The sequence below is a fragment of the Cetorhinus maximus genome, chromosome 29 (genome assembly GCF_964194155.1).
Source record: "Cetorhinus maximus chromosome 29, sCetMax3.hap1.1, whole genome shotgun sequence".
NCBI classification, from domain to species: Eukaryota; Metazoa; Chordata; class Chondrichthyes; order Lamniformes; family Cetorhinidae; genus Cetorhinus; species Cetorhinus maximus.
This window is the reverse complement of record NC_135907.1, coordinates 23,813,395-23,835,879: the sequence shown is the minus strand read 5'-3', so window position 1 is coordinate 23,835,879 and position 22,485 is coordinate 23,813,395. Positions and strand designations below refer to the sequence as shown.

The 22,485-nt window shown below is 46.0% G+C and overlaps 1 protein-coding gene across 1 annotated transcript in view; it reads right to left on the bottom strand.

Moving 5' to 3' along the window:
- Positions 1 to 12,585, bottom strand: part of LOC144669351 (synaptogyrin-1-like) — a 17,737-nt gene extending 5,152 nt beyond the window's left edge. The window contains exon 1 of the mRNA XM_078531714.1: positions 12,466 to 12,585. Within this exon, the coding sequence (XP_078387840.1) occupies positions 12,466 to 12,567 (102 nt within the window). The 5' untranslated portion in view covers positions 12,568 to 12,585. The remainder of the gene's footprint in view (positions 1 to 12,465) is intronic.
- Between the last annotated feature and the right edge of the window lie 9,900 nt (positions 12,586 to 22,485).

Genomic DNA, 22,485 nt, shown 5'->3' with positions numbered 1-22,485 from the left:
TCAGGCCTAACCTAAAAATACCGACGTTAAATTGTCTGCGATGTGGTCACGTTGTTCTCCACATTACAGCTCAAGGCCTGACAGGAAGCGAGGAGGGGAGATGAAAGAGTTCACAACCTGTAACAGTGCAACTGGGGTGGGGTGGGGAGGGGTGGGGTGGGGTGGGGGTGAGTGAGATAAGAAGATTGTTTTGGAAACCCCTGGCATAATACAGCAATATTACTGCCTACAGTCTTCAGATAATATGGTTGAAATTTCCAGAGTAAAATAATCATCATTTTACCCTTCGACACCGCCTCCCAAAATCTGTGACCTCTGCTGCCTAGAAGGCAGCTCTCCACCACCTTCGCAAGGAGAAACCAGGGTGCGTGGGCAATAAATGGCGGCCTTGCCAGAGACATCCACATCCCAAGACAGAAAAGGAGTTAGTCTTCTGAGTGAGGTAACAGCAGAAAGTTTAAGGTGGGGCAAGGCAGCAAGTACAAGCCGCAGGAATAGACAAGCAAGATAAGGTGTTGATTCAGGGAAGAGGACAGGGTTGGGGCCAAGGAAAAAAAGAGAGGCACGAACTGACTCCACAAGCGCCAACACAAACAGGTCATCCGCTCACTTATCTCTTGGTTGTTTGTGGGATCTTGCTGCACTCAAATTGACTGCCATGTTTTCCTATGAAACAGCAGTGGCTGCACGTCAAAAGCATGCCATTGGCTGTGAAGTGCTTTGCATCACCCCTGCCCCTACTGACCGCAATTGGCTCCCAGCCCAGCACGCCTCGATTTTAAAATTCTCATTCTGGTTTCAAATCTGCATGGCCTCACAAACACCCCCTCCCCACTCCCTATTTTTGTAATCTCCTCCAGCCTCACAACCCTCCAAGACATCTACACTCCTCTAATTCCAGCCTCCTGTGCATTCCCGATTTCCATCGCTCCACCATTGGCAGCCATGCCTCCAGCAGTCCGGGCCCCTAAAGCTCTAGAATTCTGCCTCTAAACCTCTCTGCCTCTTCTCTTCTCCTTTAAGATGCTCCTTAAATCCAACCTCTGCCCAAAGTTATGGTCAGCTGTCCCAATATCTCATGTGGCTTGCTATCAAATTTTGTTTATAAAAACGCTCCTGTAAAGTGTCTTGACGGTGCTATATAAATGCACATTATTGTTATTGCATGACCAGAAGGGGACCGAGAACGAAAGGTGAGGTCTGACCGGATTACATTAGTTTGTTCATGGCTTCCTCAGGTTTGTTCTCTATGGTATTGCCTGTGTAGCTTCTGTTTGTGTATTAATGACAGGAGCAGGTTGTTCAGGAATGTGGGAGTAGGGGTAGAGGTGCACTGGAAGATACGCAGATGTGCAGGAAATAGGTTTGAAGGGGCTGAGCACACCCTACACGGAGCAGCTGACAGAATTCAAGCGTGCAAGTCTACAGGAATTTCTCCACCAGCTTTGCTTGCCCGCTGCAGTGCATGCAAGCCTTATTCGCTCACACAAGACTTGCTCTCACTTACTGATTCTCCTCCCGTGGCCCCTCCACAGCCTGTTCTCCTCCTTCACTATTATTTCTACGTCCCTGTCAAACTGTGCCTCGCTTCAATTATTTCCTGATTTCCCTTGCTCCCTTCCTTGTTAGCCAGAGTTGTCAAGATTGGGGAGTTGCAAGGAATAAGATCAATGATTAACAAGAATGAGATGGAGCATAAATCCTGTTAGACACTCAGAGCGGTGTGGCTTTAAGATTGAGCATGTGGAAATAAGTTACAATTTTGAACCAACATCTCCCTCCAAATGAGCGACTCTGGATGGTGCTCAGTAAGTAGCATTCTCTCTAACTCACTCCCAATTTTCTCTCTTTGCTATCTCCCTTTAAATTCCTCCCTCTGTTTCTCTACCCCTTAGGTTCATTCTGTCGAGGAAGCTAATCCTCCAGTGACCTTAATGGCATGGAGCAGGGAACAGAGCCAACAGGACTTCGGGTGATGCAGGAACACACTGCCTCTTCCCTCCCTACCCCACCTCCCCGCCACGCACACATGTACCTGTCAGCGCAGAGCCTGTTCATAGCTTGACACATGCATCCCCACCCCCCCAGCAAAAACACTGGATGCATCAAAGTACAGCCAGGGTTTGCAGTGAGGGGGTTGATTGGGAGTTGTACCAGGCTGTGTGTGTGTGTGAGTGAGCCACACAAGTCCTCGTGATCCAGGGCTGCGTAGCTGACCCTAACACAGGCAAACTGGAATTGATGCAGCATTCTTACATCAACTCCTGTCAACCCAAAAGGCAGAATACCTCATCCGTTAAGACACATTTTGACAAGCTAATAAATCTGATTTATTTACACAGTTTATAAAAATAAAATCAATGGACCAAGTAGACAACAACACAGTTAAATGTGCAGCATACAGAGTCAATTGCCTATGACTTCCTTGCTTCTGTAGAACATCTGTAGGTAGCAATAACGACAGAACAACAAACTCAGGCCCCCCCCCCACCCCCCACCCCCCACCCCCCCACCCCAATATCTTTCAACTCTCTGAAACCAAGCTTGCTGTCCCTGGTTATGGAGCTTGCTCATTCTGAGATCTCATTATGAGAAAGTCTCAGCACAGGTTTCATCTTTCCCTTTGAGCAGAGAGAGGAGGCCGTCCATCAACTTGATTAAATTGGACAGAGAAGGGCCAAATGCCCCTTTCTCCACACAACACGCAGGTGCTCCATAATATTTGCTTGACATTAAAACAGTAGCGAGAGCCCTTGTCATGCAGTGAGTGAGAATGTAGGCAGATCAACCCATTCTTGACACGCTCCCAGATGCATGAGCAGACCCTTCTCAATCAAAGACATGTATAGGCACTGAAGTGCCTGTAATGTAGGAATGGCGCACCAGTTTGTAATTTCAATTCAATATTACCTTTCTTTTCATATCCCATCTACCATTTCCCTGTTCCCTGCTGAATTTTGTTGTCTATTTTTGTTGCTACATGATTGTTACATGTTTGCTTGTTTTTAACCTGATTACTTCGGCTACATATGAATTTTTCAATGCAATTTACACTGCACTTGACTGCGGAGAAAGAGTAGGCCATTCGGTCCTTCACACCTGCTCCACCATTCAATAAAATCTGGTTGTGGTCTCAGCTCCACTTTCCTGTCTGCCCACCCCACCCCCATAACCCTTGACTCCTTCGTCTATCAAAAATCTAACTCAGCCTTGAATAAATTTAAAAGCCCAGCCCCCACTGCCTTTAGTACTAATAAATCTGCTTCCACCACCTTTTCAGGCAGCACACTCCAGATCTCGCATTGTAAAAAGCCTCCCTTTTTAATTTATTCTTGGGAAAGGGGTATCCCCAGCAAGTTAAATATTTACTGTCCATATCCAGTTGCCCTGAGAAGGCCATGTTGGACCTTCTCCTTCAACTGCTGCAGTCCACGTGGTCAAGGTGCTGCCCCACAATGCTGTTTAATTAGGGAATTCCGGGATGCTGACCCAGTGCTGATGAAGGAATGGTGTTTGGAGGCTGTGCTAGCCCTACAAGATTGCTGGTCCCACAGGTCATGAGTTGGGGTGAGGTGCTGTCAAAATGACCCTGTTAGATCGTGCACACTGCACTCTGGTGGTGGCGGCATTGACTGGCTAATGGATCATGAAATGCTCCATCTTGCCAGGAAACGATGCCTGTGAGAGCATCTAAATCCACAGAAAGTTACGGCACAGAAGGAAGCCATTCGGCCCATCGTGTCTGCACTGCCTCTCCGAATGAGCAATTCTCCTGCCTTTTCCCTGTACCCTTCCACATTGTTTCCATTCAAATAATCATCTAATGCCCTCTTGAATGCCTCGATTGAACCTGCCTCCACCACATTTCCAGTCAGTGCATTCCAGACTCGAACCACTTGCTGTGTGACAAAGATTTTTCTCACATCAGATCTTTTGCAAATCACTTTAAATCTGTGCCCTCTCACTCTCAATCCTTTTACAAGTGGGAACAGTTTCTCCCTATCAACTCTATCCAGCCCCCTCATGATTTTGAACTCCTCTATCAAATCTCCTCTTAGCCATCTCCTCTCCAAGGAGAAGTCCCAACCTTTTCAATCTATCTTCATAGCTGAAGTTTCTCATCCCTTGGACCATTTGTGTAAACGTCTTCTGCACTCTCTCCAATGTGTTCACATCTTTCCTATAGTGTGGCGACCAGAACTGTACACAATACTCCAGCTGAGGTCTAACTAGTGTCTTGTATATGCTCAGCATAATCTCCCTGCTCTTGTACTCTATGTCCTTATTAATAAAGCCTAGGATACTGTATGCTTTATTAACTGCTCTCTCCACCTGTCCTGCCACCTTCAATGATCTATGAACATACACACCCAGGTCCCTCTGCTCCTGCACCCCCTTAAGAATTGTATCCCTTATTTTATATTGTCTGTCCATGTTCTTCCACCAAAATTCATCACCTCACACTTCTCCGCATCGAACTTCACCTGCCACTTATCTGCCCACTCCACCAACTTGTCTATGTCCTTTAGAAACTCTATACTGTCCCCCTCACAGTTTAAATTGCTTCCAAGTTTCGTATCATCCGCAAACTTTGAAATTGTCCCCTGCACGCCAAGATCTAGATCACTATTAAATATCAGGAAAAGCAAGGGTCCCAATACCGACCCCTGGGGAACTCCACTACAAACCTTCCTCCAGCCTGAAAAATACCTATTAACCTTTACTCTGTTTCCTATCCCTCAGACAATTTTGTATCCACATTGCTACTGTCCCTTTTATTCCATGAATTATAACTTTTCTCACAAGTCTGTTGTGCGGCGCTGTATCGAACGCCTTTTGAAAATCCATGTACACCTCATCAACAGCATTAACCTCATCAACCCTCTCTGTTCCCTCTTCAAAAAACTCTAGCAAGTTAGTTAAACGCTATTTCCTCTTTGAAAATCCATGCTGGCTCTTTCTAATCAACCCACATTATTCCATGTGACTCTTAATTCTATCCTGGATAATTAGTTCAAGAAGCTTCCCCACCACTGACATTAAACTGACTGGTCTGCTGGGCTTATCCTTACCACCTTTTTTGAACAAGGGCATAATGTTTGCAATTCTCCAGTCCTCTGGCACCTCCCCTGAGTCTAAGGAAGACTGAGGCACACATACTCTCACCCGACTCTCTGACCCCACATTTTAAACTGAGGTTCAGGAAAAAAACCCTGTGGTTTCAATCTGCATTACAATTGTACTTTGCTTCTAGATAGAGATGAGGGGAAAGGATTTTTCTCACGGCGAGTTGTTGCGATCTGGAACGCGCTGCCTGAAAGGGTGGTGGAAGCAGGTTCAATAGTAACTTTCAAAAAGGAAATTGGGTAAATAGCAGGGGGTCAGTAGTTGTGAAACTAATTACACAGAGCCAGCACAGGTACAATGGGCCAAATGGCCTCCTTTTGCATAGTATCATGATGTGATTCTACGCTGCACAGACAAATGGCAAAAAGGTTGATTTTTGCCTTTGTGGCCAAATGAATTTCACTACAACACCCGGCAGAAAGGTTATTGATCATGTCCTTCCAAACCCGACTTGTGTCTGGAGAATATTTTAGGCTGTAAAGTATTGGTGGCAACAGGTCCATCACCGGGAGTTGGGTGTGATTAGAAATGATGACAAACTAGAAATGATGACAAACTAAGAACATCTCACAAATGTATCAGACAACATTAATACTTAGTGATTCGGGGGCAATTTATCCTCCAATGTACCTGTAACAACGTTTTTAAAATGTACACACACGCCCACAAGACAAAGCAGAAATCACGTACTTCTCCTAGTATTTAGGTGGGATGCTAAACCGAGACACTGTCTGCTCTCTCAGGTAGGCATAAAAGATCCCAGGCCACCATTCCGAAAAAGAGCAGGGGAGTTCTCCCCGATGTCCGAGACAATATTTATCCCTCGATTAACATCACTAAAATAGATTATCTGGTCATTCTCACATTGAGAATGTGGGATCATACTGTGCACAAATTAGCTGCTGCGTTCCCTACATTCCAACAGTGACTGCACGTTGATAGTACTACATTGGCTGTAAAGTACTTTGGGATGTTCTGAGGTTGCGGGAGGTATTGTAGAAATGAGAGACAGTTCCTCTCCTTCCAGTTCTGGCACATAAATGTGACTCAGATACCAACACCATTACCCCCGCCCCAACTGCCACCTCCCATCTGGTCTTAGTGGCACAGGGACAGTCTGTAATTACGCTCGCGATTGAAGGAAATGCTGGTTTCCACAGATCGAATTTATGTAGTTCATTCTCAGGGTTCACTTCCCCAGTCATCTCATTCTGGACGATCAGCTTTGGATCACTGGAAAAACTCAGCAGGTCTGGCAGCATCGGCGGAGAAGAGCACAGTTGACGTTTCGAGTCCTCATGACCCTTCAACAGAACTTGCTTGTCCTGCTATCCACTCCCGACTAGCACAAGTGGATAGCAGGACAAGCAAGTTCTGTTGAAGGGTCATGAGGGCTCGAAACGTCAACTGTGCTCTTCTCCGCCGATGCTGCCAGACCTGCTGAGTTTTTCCAGGTATTTCTGTTTCTGTTTTTGTTTTGGATTTCCAGCATCCGCAGTTTTTTGTTTTTAGCTTTGGATCACTGCCTGGAGACAGCGGCTGGGAAGTTTTACAATGGCGAGAGTGAACACAGGAACGAGCAGGGTCGGGCTCGTCACGCTCAACTCAATAGCCCATCAGACCAGGCTCACAAGAATACTAGCCACATGGGGGAGGCTGGTAACAACTGCGGAGCTGAATTTGAGAATCCCTCCCACCTTCAGGAGGCAAAAAAAAAAACAAGTGACTGAGCTTCAATTTCCATAGCGCCTGTCAGAACCTCAGGATGTTGCAAAGCATTTTACAGCCCACAAAGTGTGCTCAAAGCAACGCAGCAGCCAATTTGCACACAGCAAGCTCCCACAAACAGCAATGTGCTATTGACCAGGTCGTGATTTTTAACTGAGGGACAAATTTTGGCCAGGACACTGGAAGAACTGCCCTGCTGTTCTTCAAATAGTGGCCATGGAATCTTCTGCTATATAATCCCTGGTGCACATCAGTGATGCAGAGTACACGAACTGTTTAGCATAGCAAATATTCCCCCTTTGGCTTTGATCCTGGTGAGGTCAGTGAGCACTAGATCCTGTCGACTGTGACAAGAAAATGATAGTGATTTCTCTTTTCTACATAGAGGTGAAAATGGTGCAGGAGCATTGACAGAAGGGAAGAACAAACAAAAAGGGAAATGAAGAGAACCTAGATATTGAATGTGAATGAATTTTACTGAAGAGGTGGGGTATATCAACAACAAACTAGACTGGATTGTGCCTTCGCCAGGAAGGTCTGGAGGGAGATGCAGTGGTTTCTGTTGAGGTTCATCCCGAGCAGTTCTGTGACACAGGACTCTGTGCTCTACGGGCTGTTCCCAGGGACACACACTGAGACAAACATCAGCTGCAGCTGGAGGATCATCAACTCGGTGAAAGACGCTCTTTGATCTGCCCGAAACTTGTTGGTCTTCCAGTGCAAAAAATTGTCCCCGACCGAGTGTTGCAGACTGGCACATTCCAAGGTCCAGGACTACGTGCTGAGGGACGCACTAAAGCTTGGGGCAGCCGCCGCAAAGGCACAATGGGGAAGGGTCGCTGTCTAAGACCTTTCTGCCACAGTGCACCGAGGGGCTGGGAACTGTTGAGAGCCCCTCGGGCTGTACAGCTCAAAATGAATGTATGCATTGAGTACAAATTGTATTATAATTGTATTGAAGCACCTCAGAGTGAAACATGATGTATGTTGATAACTCCAATACCATTATCTGACTGTCTGTAATGACCATATTGAAATGATTGTAATATTCAATGATTGTATTGATGCACCTTGTGATCCATGCGTAAAAGTTGAATCTGATTGTACTTTTGTGATGGTGATTTTGAAATGTTTTGTAATGTTCTTCCAGATATTTTATGAATAAAGTGTATTTTTCAAAAAAAAACAAACTAAATTCTTCCACTAGTTCACCCCCCACAGCATAGCCACCTCAACACAAGAACGCTGGGCAGACAGAACTGGGCAACTTCCTGGGACAAGAATGAGGAAAAGATTCACTACCTGAGCAACCTACTTCCACCTAAGGTACATCCACCATGAGCTCTGAGAGCCATAGCCACAAACTCATGTTGGGGAAATGCTGTGTCAAAGTCCCATGTGCATTCTAGTTCACTGTGGCACAGCCCCACTAAAGTGACCAACACACTCCCTTCACATGCAGCGATCCACCCCCACTGCCCCTACCCCCAACCCTAGCTCACTGACCACAACATATCCTCAGTCACACTGAGTGAGGGGTCCTCCTACATCAGGCAGGAGAAACTAATCTTGTGCCAGGCACATGGCGTGCTGTGTACAATGGTACGGTTAATACCTTTCATGACTAGTTGACCTGCAAGGGTACGGTGCACCCTATAGACACTTATAACAACACTTTGATTAAGTTGGGAAGGTACCATTTTAGATGGAACAAAAACAGAACATGCTGGGAAAAATCAGCGGGTCTAGCAGCATCTGTAGAGAGAGAAACAGAGTTAATGTTTCGAGTCCGTATGACCCTTCTTCAGAACTCTGTGAAGGGTCATACAGACTCGAAACGTTAACTCTGTTTCTCTCTCTGCAGATGCTGCCAGACCTGCTGAATTTTTCCAGCATTTTCTGTTTTTGTTTCAGATTTCCAGCATCCACAGTATTTTGCTTTTACCCTTTTAGATGGAACTGTTCAGCTTTATTCTGCATAGTTTAGCTTGAATGTGTTTCTCTTTTATATCAGCAGAACTCTTAAAAAAGGGCACTTTGAGATGATTCCGACATGATTAAGTTTACTTTCAACACCTATTAAAACCACCTTAAAGACCAGACTAGACCTAAGCTCAACAACACACATTACCAGACCAATAAAACATTGCCTCTTCTTTCCAAAACATTGAAGGAACTCTGAACAATCAGCCTTCTGATTAAAAGGAGTTGAGATATGACAGAGGAAAGCTCACTGAGATATAGCCTTAAAGATTAAGCCCCTTTGTGTTACTGTGCTGAGATTTTATACATCATCCAGTCGAGGCTCAAAAGCTCAATTATTCCACTCCCTCCCTACAACTTGCCAAAGGCTCAAGAAATTAAATCTTGTTTCTCAACAGACACTTGTTCCTTGTGTCTCTGACTGTCTGTCGCCAGTTAACACTTTCACAATCTCCATTCATTTTGTGTTTTGCTGCAAATCTTCCACATTTCTCCTGCCCCACTCTCTCTGCTGCACTAATAGTCAATCGCTCCATTGAATCCCACCGACCTCAGTGCAACAAAATGGCTCAAGGGTTTCAGCATCCCTCCCTCCCTCGCACAGCGTTGGATCCATCCTCCATCACCCCCAGGAAAACCCTGACCCCCTATCACATCAACCCACAGAGAGACACAGGCAAAACGAGAGGAAGACACATAGACAGACAGTCAGAAAGCTAGAGAGAGAGAGAGAGACACTCGCAGACAGAGTGGGGCGAGGGATCCCTGGGCCCCAGCCAGAGAGGCCAGGGACACACAGATACAAACATGGCAAGAGACATGGAGACAGACAAACAGGGTAAGGGACGCACAGACACAGAAAAACACCACAGTTACATCTATTTTAAGTAATAATTTGACTTTGTTCTCGGGTGATAAAAGGTTTTGTAACATATTCAGTTTAATTTTACATTTTTTAAAACAATTAAAGTGTTGATCGTTGTACAAGCTGTTGCTAATAAAATCCAACACAAAAAACAGATCAGAGCCAGTCTCGCCTGAGTTAACCCCATTTAAACGTACAGATTCTGGACTGTTGCTAAATACTGCCTAACACCATCAATATTGCAGAAATCTCAAGAGATGCTGGGTGTAGATTTAAAACATATCCTGTATACATTATACAGCACTCGGATCAGGAATATGAATATCTCATAAACAAGGTCAGCAATCCTGTGTTAATTAGAATGGAGCAGATTGCAAATGCTCATAAAATCCATTAAAGCAGAGGGAAGGGGACATGGGGTGTGCAATGATTCTCAATTAACACAAAGCACCAAATAGTCAGGACATTTTGAACAGCTCCCTGTCAAACTGATGTCTTATCTTGTTTGACTGCTAGGTGACATTGCTCAGCCTCAAGCTCACAGGCCTACCCCATCTTATGATCATCTGCCTCTCCTCCCCCACCCCTCCACTATCTCTGTCCTCTCCCTCTCTCCCCCCACCTCTCTCTCTCTCTCTCATACACACACGAGCCTACCCAATCCAAGGTCCCTTCTCTGCTCCCCCACAAAAGCAGGCTTTGACTGCTGTCTCCCCCAAGTTAGATTTATCCACCCTCCCCAAAAAGGCTGGTTTAATCCCTCTCCCAACCCCCAAGTTGAATAAGCCCTCTGATTTAACCTGATATAACCCCATCTCCCCCAAAACCCTCTCTCTGTCACAAAGCTGATTTAACCCCCCCTTGCCCCCAAGAATTTAACCCCATCTCTGCTACAAAGCTCATTTAACCCCGTCCCCCCAGAATAAAATTCAACTCCTTGTCTCCCAAAAAGCCGATTTAACCCATCATCCCCAAAAGAAAATTTAACCCCATCTCCCCTCAAAAAGCTGATTTAACCCTTCCCCCCCCCCAAAAAAAGCTGATTTAACTCCGTCTCCCCTCAAAAAGCTGATTTAACCCCCTTTCCCCCCAAAAAAAAAGCTGATTTAACCTCCTTTCCCCCAAAAAAGCTGATTTAACCCCGTCTCCCCTCAAAAAGCTGATTTAACCCCCTTTGTCCCCCCCAAAACTGATTTAACCCTCTGCCTCCCCAAAAAGCTGATTTAACCCCCTTTCCCCCCCAAAAAGCTGAATTAACTCCCTGTCTGCCCTCAAAAAGCTGATTTAACCCCCTTTTCCCCCCAAAAAAGCTGATTTAACTCCCTTTCCCCCCAAAAAAGCTGATTTAACTCCCTGCCTCCCCTCAAAAAGCTGATTTAACTCCCAGTCTGCCCTCAAAAAGCTGATTTAACTCCCTTTCCCCCCCAAAAAGCTGAATTAACTCCATCTGCCCTCAAAAAGCTGATTTAACCTCCTTTTCCCCCAAAAAAGCTGATTTAACCTCCTTTTCCCCCCAAAAAGCTGATTTAACCCTTTTCCCCCCAAAAAAAGCTGATTTAACTCCCTGCCTCCCCTCAAAAAGCTGGTTTAACCCCCTTTCCCCTTCCAAAAAAGCTGATTTAACTCCCAGTCTGCCCTCAAAAAGCTGATTTAACCCCCTGCCTCCCCTCAAAAAGCTGATTTAACTCCCTTTCCCCCCAAAAAAAGCTGATTTAACCCCCTTTCCCTCCCAAAAAAGCTGATTTAACTCCCAGTCTGCCCTCAAAGATCTGATTTAACCCCCTTCCCCCCCAAAAAAGCTGATTTAACCCCCTTTCCCCCCCAAAAAGCTGAATTAACTCCGTCTGCCCTCAAAAAGCTGATTTAACCCCCTTTCCCCCCCAAAAAACCTGATTTACCCCTGCCTCCCCGCAAAAAGCTGATTTAACCCCCTTTCCCCCCCAAAAAAGCTGATTTAACCCCCTTTCCCCCCCAGAAAAGCTGATTTAACCCTTTCCCCCCCAAAAAGCTGAATTAACTCTGTCTGCCCTCAAAAAGCTGATTTAACCCCCTTTCCCCCCCAAAAAACCTGATTTACCCGCTGCCTCCCCGCAAAAAGCTGATTTAACCCCCTTTCCCCCAAAAAAAGCTGATTTAACCCCCTTTCCCCCCCAGAAAAGCTGATTTAACCCCCTTTCCCCCCCAGAAAAGCTGATTTAACCCCCTTTCCCCCCCAGAAAAGCTGATTTAACCCCCTTTCCCCTCAGAAAAGCTGATTTAACCCCCTTTCCCCCCCCCAGAAAAGCTGATTTAACCCCCTTCCCCCCCCCAGAAAAGCTGATTTAACCCCCTTTCCCCCCAAAAAACCTGATTTACCCCCTGCCTCCCCGCAAAAAGCTGATTTAACCCCCTTTCCCCCCCAAAAAAAGCTGATTTAACCCCCTTTCCCCCCCAGAAAAGCTGATTTAACCCCCTTTCCCCCCCAGAAAAGCTGATTTAACCCCCTTTACCCCCCAGAAAATCTGATTTAACCCCCTTTCCCCCCCCCAGAAAAGCTGATTTAACCCCCTTTCCCCCCCAGAAAAGCTGATTTAACCCCCTTCCCCCCCCAAAAAGTTGATTTAATCCCCTCTGCACCCCCTCCTCCTCCCTCATTCCCTCCCTCACCCCCTCCCTCACCCCCTCAATCCCTCCCTCACCCCCTCAATCCCTCCCTCACCCCCTCACTCCCTCCCTCACCCCCTCACTCCCTCCCTCACCCCCTCACTCCCTCCCTCACTCACCCAGCTGACGGCCCTGACGATGGTCTGAGGCTGTCTGATGAAGGTGAGGGGGTCGAAGGCTCCCCCAGCTCTGCCAGCTCCGTAAGCTGCTGCAGTCTCCATCTTTCCTGCAGCCTCTTCCTCGGCGCCGGGAGCGCGCGGGGCGGGCGGGCGCGCGACGGGAGTGGGAGTGGGAGCGCGCGGGGCGGGGGCGGGCGCGGGTGCGCACGCACCCTGGGCGCCGCGGGGGGCGGCGCGCGCTGACACCCATGGAAGCCGCAAAGTACGAAGACGGCGAGAGGGTGGGGAGGGGGAAGAAAAGGCGATTCGCAAAAAAAAATTCAAAACCACACAAGATGCACAAAATGCATCAAATTTTGCCAAAAAAAGTATAAATTATTAATTGCATCATATTTAAAATCATTTTAATTGACCCTATTATATCATCAATTATTGCTTAATTATTAAAATATAACTTTGCATATTAACCTTACTTTATTTTTAAAACACTACATTCATCTTCAATGTAAATACATTCGTTCTTTAAAACAAGATTGTGATTTTAATGCTTAAATGTTAAATACGTGTAAAGTATTTATTGCTCACGTTACATAATCTTGTAAATATATTTAAAATATTAATGTCGTGTCGTTCTTGTAACTCCATCAAAAATATGAACTTGCGCCCAAAATAATCTTCCAAGTATATCAAAAGCATAACTGCGCCCGTTAGATATCAAGCTCGAGTGTAGTATCTGCTCGTATGAGTTGCTTCCGCCTGTGCCTAATATCGGGGGCTCAGAGGGGCGATGGCTGGAGCCAGTCGAGCCCCAAACCAGGGGGTACCTAACACCGTTAGGGTGGCTGTGAAGGACAGCGAACGAGGTACACCCATGGACCGTGCCTTCTTCATTAAGAGGATCCTCCAGGAGTCCTGTGGATTTGAAGCTGCGGAGATCTACTGTCTGCAGGACTTCCCCGGGGTTGGATACTTCGATGTGACTTTCAAGAACGTTGCTGCCTCCATCAAGTCCCTGAGGGTGTCCAAGGAGAAGAGGGACCAGCCGCAGACGAGAATCCTCACGGCGGAGCCACTCTTTGCTCTGACGTCACAACGGGACAGTGTGGTAGCTGTGCACCTCTACAACTCCCATTTTCCTGTCGTTGATGTGCTCACCTTCCTCGCCAGGTACGTCGACAAGGTTGGGAATGGCGCCGACGTCAAAGACGTCTTTGGGATTTGGACCAGCAAACGCCAGGTCAAGACGGACGGTAAGGGAGCAATCCTCCATCCCCCTTCCAGCTTCGCTATTGGGGGAAGCCACGGCTACCTCATCTACGCTGGGCAGCCCAAAGTTTGTCGCTCATGTGGCAAGTCTGGTCATGTGGCAGCCAAACAGCAGTACCATCATCTGCAAGAATTGCAAGCAGGAAGGGCACCAGACAAAGGACTGTGAACAGACTAAATGCTGCAACCTGTGTGGTGAGGCAGGCCACCTCTACAAGACCTGCCCCAAATGCTACCTCACTTATGCACAGGCGGCCAAAACCAACGAGGGGCAAGCAGACGAAATGGTCAGTGTCACTACCGCCAAGTACACTTGCAACCCTCCCCCACCAAGGCCTCCAGCGAGCACAATGGGACAATGGAGGAGACAGAGAGAGACAAAACAAAGGGAAGCATTGAGGCAGCAGACAGCCAAACGACTGCACCACCCCCTGAACCTCCCAACCCTCAGCAGAGTGAACCAATGGAGGAGGAACCAGCAGACAATCATCCCGGGGAGTGGCAGCTGGGGAAGAGGGGTTAAGAAGGGACCAAGCCACTTTTCAGACGACTGGCAAGAGGGGTCTCCCATCTGACACAGATGACAAGGGCTGCTGCTCTTCAGATGAAGAAGGGCAAGGGTGGCACCTACAGAAGCGGCAAAGCTCAAGGGAGCTGGAGGAGGAAATTCCTAAGCTCCAGAACACTGAAGGGGCCAGCGCACTGCAGCCCCAGGAAGCTGGGAGCAGTGACAGCAGGGAGGGCAATTGGATCGGAGAGACTTCCCCAACAGAGACTTTTTAAAAAAAATTCATTCATGGGATGTGGGCTTCGTTGGCTGGGCCAGCATTTATTGCCCATCCTAGTTGCACTTGAGAAGGTGGTGGTGAGCTGCCTTCTTGAACTGCTGCAGTCCATGTGGTGTAGGTACACCCACAGTGCTGTTAGGGAGGGAGTTCCTCCTTTGACCCAGTGACAATTCAAACCTCGCTCTTTGCACGAACCCCCCGATGCCACCTGAGCAGAACATCTCCAATGGGATGGTTCAGGATGGTTTCCTCAGCCCCAAAGTGAGACAATTTGCAATCACAATGGATATGTGGGAGCAGACCAAAGGTCTGGAACTGTCAAAGACAACAGGTTTGGTAAGCGACAAAATGTTTTAAAAATGGGGTTAAAGATTGTATCCATAAATGTGTGTAGCGTTAAATCTACTACGCGATGTGTTGTGACCTTGGATTACTTTGCCACGGTCAAAGCTGACCTGTTGTTTCTGCAGGAGTGTGCGATACCGCACCTCAGCTCCGACAGGCAATGGTCACCATGGTGGTCCCATGGGCCATCGATCTGGTCAGGAGGAAACGACTCACGTCCCTCGGGCCTGGGTATTCTGCTGCAGGGAGGCAACTTCACCGTCTCCGAGGTTAAGGAGGTGATGGGCGGGCACCTCCTTGTAGCAGACGTAATGTACAAGAATGCTCCACTCCGGTTAACTAATGTGTACACCCCGGCTCAAAACACCGAGCGGCTGGCTGTCTTTCAGCAGCTCCCACTGCTGCTGGCGACTTCCAGGCCAATCATTCTGGGCAATTACTTCAACTGCATCCTCAATGCAGCTGGACAATCCGGCAGGGCCGACAGCAGATTGGACGCCATGTCCAGATCCCTGATGGAAACAGTTAAGGATGCCAAGCTGCACGACATCTTCAGCAACCCTGCAGATGGAGCGCAGCGTAGATACACCTGGTCGCGGCCAGACAGGTCCAGCAATTCCAGGATAGACTTCCTGTTTGTGTCCCGTGCGTTCACAGTCAGATCCACCAACATCAAGCCGGTGTTCTTCTCTGACCACTGCGTCCTACAGGCTGGCTGTCACTTACAGGAAGACCAGAGGGTTGGCAGGGGGGCATGGAAGCTGAACGTGCAACTGCTGATCTCAGAGAACATTGAGGAGCTCAAGAGGGATTACAAAGGTTGGAGAACCATGAAACCCTTCTTTGAGTCCCTGACAAACTGGTGGGAAGCGATCAAGGAGAACATCAAGAAGTTTTTTACAAAAACAAAAATACCTGGAAAAACTCAGCAGGTCTGACAGTATCTGCCGAGAGGAATACAGTTAACGTTTCGAGTCCGTATGACTCTTCACCAGAAGAACAAGAAGTTTTTCATCCTCAGAGGTGTTTAGAGCACTGAAAAGGAACAGAGGGAAATATCCCGACTCCAGAAAAACATGAAGAACTTGCTCTGGATGTAGTCAATAGGGTCAATGTCAAGGAGGAACTCCAAGAGGTGAAGAGCCAGCAAGCCTCGCTCTTTGCCTCAGAGGCCTCGAAGATCATCTTCCGGTCCAGAGTCCGCTCCGTGGAGCAGGATGAGACGTGCTCACGTTTCTTCTTCCAAAAGGTACACAGAGAGCGCTCTGTGATCAGCAGCCTGAAGGAAGAAGGCGGCTCAGTAAAGTCATTGCAGTCCAACAGGATCAGCAAATCTTTTTATGCCGGATTGTATGATGTGAAGCCCACAGACAGCACGGCCTCCCAATTCTTCCTGTCCTCTATCAAGGAGGTCTTAGACGACAGTACACGGGAGAGTCTGGACAAACCGCTAACTCCTGATGAACTAACTAAGGCCCTTGAGTCCTTCGAGAAGAGTAAGACTCCCGGAAGCGACGGCTTTCCTGCTGAGTTATATTCGGCTCTGTGGGGGGATCGGCCCACACCTGCTGGAAGCGTACGAGAATATGCTCCTGGCCGGCAGCATGTCAGAATCCATGAGGAAAGACATCATCACCCTCATCTACAAGCAGAAGGGGGAAGGGAGGAAATGAGAAATTGGTGACCCATCTCACTGTTGAATGTGGACTATAAGATTCTGTGCAAGGTCATCGCCAATTGGGTCAAGTCTGCTCTGGAGTTGGTGATCCACCCTGACCAGGCCTGCACTGTACCCGGCAGGAAGATCTCTGACAATCTCATGCTAATCCGGGATACGACTGCCTATGGATAGGACAGGGGTGTGAACACCTGCCTCATCAGCCTGGACCAGGAGAAGGACTTTGACAGAGTATCACACATCTGCATGGTGGATGTGCTCTCCAAAATGACCTGAGAGTCCATGAACCGTCACAACCTATGGTTTTATAGACTGTTGCACACAACACCAGTCTCCCTTTGTAACTCTTGTGAGTATCAGTAACACAAAATTAACAAATTAACCAATCGGAGAAAAGGCCAATCAAAACAATTGGTAGCCCCTAAGGGGAACAGTAACTACAGAAAAATTTAAAGGAACCTTACCAAATTAAATTAGAGTGTCAACTTGGGGCCTGAAGTCTCCCTTTGTACTCTGAGCAGAAGCAATAAACAAGTGGACAAATTAGCAAATCAAATTAAAGTGACAGCCCTTAAAGGGGCACTGTAACAAAGGACAAAAGTCTGAATGGAAACTTACTGAATCAAAACAAAATGACGTTATGAGGGGCGGGTGTTAAAGTCTCCCTTTGTAAGTGCTCTAAGAAACTAATTAAACAATGCCTTTCACCTTTGAATCTTAACAATCTAATTAACATACAATTAACGAATACTGCACTGGGAGTGTTAATATGGGTTCTGTGCTCAGATTACTGGAGTGGAACCTGAACGATCTGGATCTGAGTTTGATTGACTGTATGCCTTGTTATGTTAGCCTTTATTGTAAGGGAGGAGGTGTCAGCTGTGGCTCAGTTCATAGCACCCTCGCCTTTGAATCAGAGGGTTGTGGGTTCATGTCCCACTCCCGGAAACCAAGAACTGCGATTGTACTTGAAAGAGTTGCAATCTGTGACTGTTGATAACGCAAAAGAGTTTTATTGTAAGGGACTTGGAGTATGAAGTATAAGAGGAAAGGAAGTCTTGCTGCAGTTATATATGGTGAGATTGTATCTGGAGTACTGTGCACAGTTTTGGGCTCCTTACCTAAGGATATATTTGCCTCAAAGAGGGTGCAGCAAAAGTTCACTGGGTTGCCCTAATGAGATGGGATAGAGTAGAATGGGCCTATACTCTCTGGAGTTATGAAGGATGATCTAGTTGAAACATGTAAAAGTCTGTGAGTCCTGGATTGGGTAAATGCTGTGAGACTCTTTCCCCCTGGCTGGAAGTCTTGAGCTAGGGGACATAGTTTCAGAATAAGGGGTTGGCAATTTGGGACCGAGGATTGGGAATCTTTGGAATTCTCTACCCTTGAGAGTTTTGGATTCTGTCATTGGGTATATTCAAGGTTGAGGCTGATAGATTTTTTTTTGATACTAAGGGAATCAAGAACTGATTGAGATGTTTAAAATGATAAAAGGGTTCTACAGACTAAATGGAAATTACTTCCTCTGGGGGAAATCAGGAAATACTACTTTTCATTGAAGGCTGTGATGCTGGATGTCAATTGGAAGCTTCAAGACAGATTCATAGATTATTGTTAGAAAGAAATAAAGGGATCTGGAGCAAAAGTGGGCAAAAGGGGTTAGGGTGTAGCTCAGCCATTAACTAATTTAAATAGCAGAACAAGCTCAAGGGACTGAATGGCCTCCTGCTCCTTAGGCCCTTCACAGCCAGATACCCTGATGTTTGAACATACAGGATGGGAAATTTTGTTAGGGCAGTAGGTATTAACAGTTATGGAGGGAAAGCACCTGAGAGGCAGTGCAGAATTCAGGATGATTGGTCAATTATCAGAAAACTACTGATTAATATTGGGACAATTTGGAGGTCAAAATCAAAGTGATGAAAGACTTTTCAAGTCTAAGTCAGACACAACATTCAAGTTAGAATGATTTGAACACTGACTGACCAAATTCAACCTCCTGGGCCCCTCTCTAAAGCCAGGGCACAACAATTAGCATTGTGGTCTAATGCACACCCAGTTAATGGGGAACTAGGGCACTTAACTTCATAAGGGTAGTGGACACAGTGGCTGTGCATCATTTCTCCTGCAATACAATATCACATTCTAACTATGCTCAAGGTAGCCACCATTCTAGCTCCCAAAATCTTTGGGCTCTGGGGCTGGGAGTGATTACAGTGATGGGGGAGGGTGAGGCTATGGAGGGATTCCAAAACAAGGATGAGAATTTCAAAATCAAGCTGCTTCCAGATCTCAATCTTGTAGGTCACCGAGCTGAGGGTAATGGGTGAATAGGACTGGATGTGAGTTAGGGTATGGGACAACAGAGGAGGTGATGGTGTAGTGATATTGTTGCTGGACCAGTATTCTGGAGACACAGGGAAATGCTCTGGGGACCTGGGTTCGAATCCCGCCATGGGAGATGGTGAAATTTGAACTCAATAAAAAATCTGGAGTTAAAAGTCTGATGATGACCGTGAAACCATTGTCGATTGTTGTAAAAACCCATCTGGTTCACTAATGTCCTTTAGGGAAGGAAACCTGCTGTCCAGGTTGGTCTACATGTGACTCCAGATCCACAGAAATGTGGTTGACTCTTAAATGCCCCTGAACTAGGGCAACTAGGGATGGATAATAAATGCTGGCCTGGCCAATGATGCCCCCATCCGATGAACAAATAAAAAAAGAGTTTTGGATGAGCTCAAGTTTACAGATGGTGCAAGTTGTGAGGCCAGATAGGAGTGCGTTGAAATAGCCAAGTCTAAAGGTAATAAAGGACATCACGGGGTGAAGGTTTCTGCAGACGATAAGCTGAGGCAAGGGTACGTCCCACTTTTTTTGTTTGTTGCTCCATCTGGTTTGGAGTTTGAAAGGTTTGGATTGGATCTGTTCTTGGTGCTGATTCTAACTCTCACCTTATTGGTGGATGAATCCTCAAACCAGAAAACAAGAGCTCCCAGCATCAGCAACCTAAGACATCTGCAAACAATGGATTTTAATTTTTTACCTAGTGCCCCATAGCAGACAAGATGCTCCATGAAGGTAGGAGGTTTGGACACAGCCTTGCAACATGCAATACTTTTGCTGTGAATCACTTTTAATACAGAATAATTCCCAATCTCATCTTGATGATGGAAGTGCCCCTTTAATTGCCAATCATTTGTTGCATTTTTTTTCAATCTATAATTGGATCTTATAGAGTTTCCTCATTAATAAAAGAACAGCACTTCAACAAGCAAGTGAAAGTCAAGAGTATCACAGTGAATAATGTGCCTGGTTGTTCTGAAACATAACAGGCACATCACGGGGTGAAGGTGCAACCTCTGATTAAGACAATGTGACCTTCTAACCCAATATGGAAATGAAGATTTAATTATACATTCCAATGGGAATTGGTTGATCAGCTGTGTGTGTGTGTGTGTGTATGACTATCAGAGTGTGGGTTGGGTTGGAAGCCTTACTTGTCTTGTTAAAATTAATTTGTTCTCCAACCGCCCCCTTCTCAAAATGATAATTCTTCCATCACCATCTATCTATCGCTCCCACTCCTGAGCGATTTACACAATTTGTATTTCTGGCTAAAAGCATTTTGGAAGAAGAGCAGGGAGTTCTCCCCAGTTTCCTGGATCAATATTTATCCCTCAACCAACATCACTAACACATTTAAAAAAATCAGAGCGATGGAATTACTCAGCAAGTCTGGCAGCATCCATGGAGAGAGGAACAGAGTTAACATTTCAGGTCCAATATGACTCTTCTTCAGAACTAAAACATTTATCGATAAAACATTATCTGGTCATTATTGCACTATTGTTTTAGTGATCTCGGTGTGTGCAAATTGCTGCATATCCTGTATCACCACCGTGCCTATACTTCGAAAGCACTTCATTGGTGAAAGGTGCTATAGAAATGCAAGCTCTATTTTTGTGTAGTTATTTTCTAAATGTGTTTTCGATGGCCTGTTGACAGGGGTCTGTCAACACTGTCTGTCAACACTTAACAAGGAAACCTTGCAAAGGAAACAGACTCTTTTCAAGATAAAATGAAATTGTCATAAAAATCTCCATGAACATTGTGTCTGTTTCCCTGCTTTGGTTGATTTAATATTTCTATCTGAAAGCATGCGCTCTGATGACATCATTGGAAGAACTGCCTGGAAGCATTTCGAGATATCCAGAGAGCATGCAGGCAGTTAAATTAGAATCTGCAGAATCGACCATTAATCTAAGCTGCTTCACTGACTATGTCATTTCAATGCTGTATATATTAATTTATGTGTCTTGCATTATCAGCCTCGATTACTCCTGAATGCCAGTGCACTCCAGAAAAGAAGTAACGCTGTAATTCAAGAATGTGAAATTACCAAGGTTTCAAATCTGTCACTTTGCTGGGACTGGTTTTTGGATCTGGGCACTGCACCTCAGGAAAAATATATTGGCTTTGGACAGGATGCAGTGCAGATTCACCAGAATGATACTGAGACTTAGAGGGCTAAATTATGAGGACAGTTTACATAGACCAGGCTTGTTTTCCCTCGCGTATTAAATGGTGATCTAATCAAGTTGTTTACAATGATTAAAAAATATGATGGGGCAGATAGCGAGCAATTATTTCCTCTGGTGGCTGGAGTCCAAGACAAATGGACATAACCTTAAAATTATATCCAGGCCATTCAGGGATGACATCAGGAAGCACTTCCTGACAGGAAAGGTTCTGAAAGTCTGGAACTCTCTCCCCAAGGAGATGTCAAGGGTGGGGATCAATTGAAAATTTTGAAACTGAGATTGGTAGATTTTCATTAGGCAAGTGTATTAAGGGCTGGTCTTCAGTACAGAAGGATCTGGATGGTCCTGGTACATGAATCACAAAAAGTTGGTTATGGGGGTGCAGTAAGTGATTTAGGAAGGCAAGTGGAGTGTTGGTGTTTAATGTAAGGGGAATCGAGTATAAAAGTAGGGAAGTTCAGTTGTACAGGGCATTGCTGAGACCACACCTGCAGCACTTTGTACAGTTTTGGTCTCCTTACTTAAGAAAGGATATCATTGCATTAGAAGCAGTTCAGAGAAAGTTCATTCAACTGATTCCTGGGAAGAAGGGATTATCTTATGAAGAAAGATTGAGCAGGTTGGGCCTAAACCCATTGGAGTTTAGAAGAATGAGAGGTGATCTTGATCTTATTGAAATATATAAGATCCAAAGGGGAACTTGATGGGGTGGATGCTGGGAGTCTAGAGCTAGGACACACAGTTTAAAAATGAGGGATCTCCCATTTAAGACAGAGATGAGGAGATTTTTTTTCTCTCAGAGGTTTGTTAGTCTGTGGAATTCTCTTCCCCAGAGAGCAGTGGAGACTGGGTCATTGAATATGTTCAAGGCTGAGTTAGATAGATTTTTGATCAGCAAGGGAGTCAAGGGTTATAGGCAGTAGACAAGAAAATGGGGTTGAGGCCACAATCAGATCAGCCATGATCTTATTGAATGGCAGAGCAGGCTCAATGGGCTGAATGACCTCCTCCTGCTCCTAATTCTTGTATTCTTGTATTGTTGTGGGTTACTGAACCAAGGCAGATAGATGGAGTTCAGATACATGATTAGCCATGTTTAAATGAATGGTGCTGTGGCCTCTTCCTGTTCCTAGATCAGAGCGCACTGCCTGCTCTGTTTTTACCCCAAACATAACACTGTTAGATTTGCATCTCGTACACGGTTTTAAGGGAGCCCTTCCATTCCATTGCAGGACTTGGACTTCTGAACAAAGGCAAAGTGCCCTTTGCTGCTTCTGATGGTAGTACTCAAGGATTGTGGAGTCATAATATTGTTTTAAAAGGCATACATTATCATATTCCAACAACTACCCTGTTGCTCATGGTAGTGAATGTCTTAGATCCCTAAGTGAGTTCA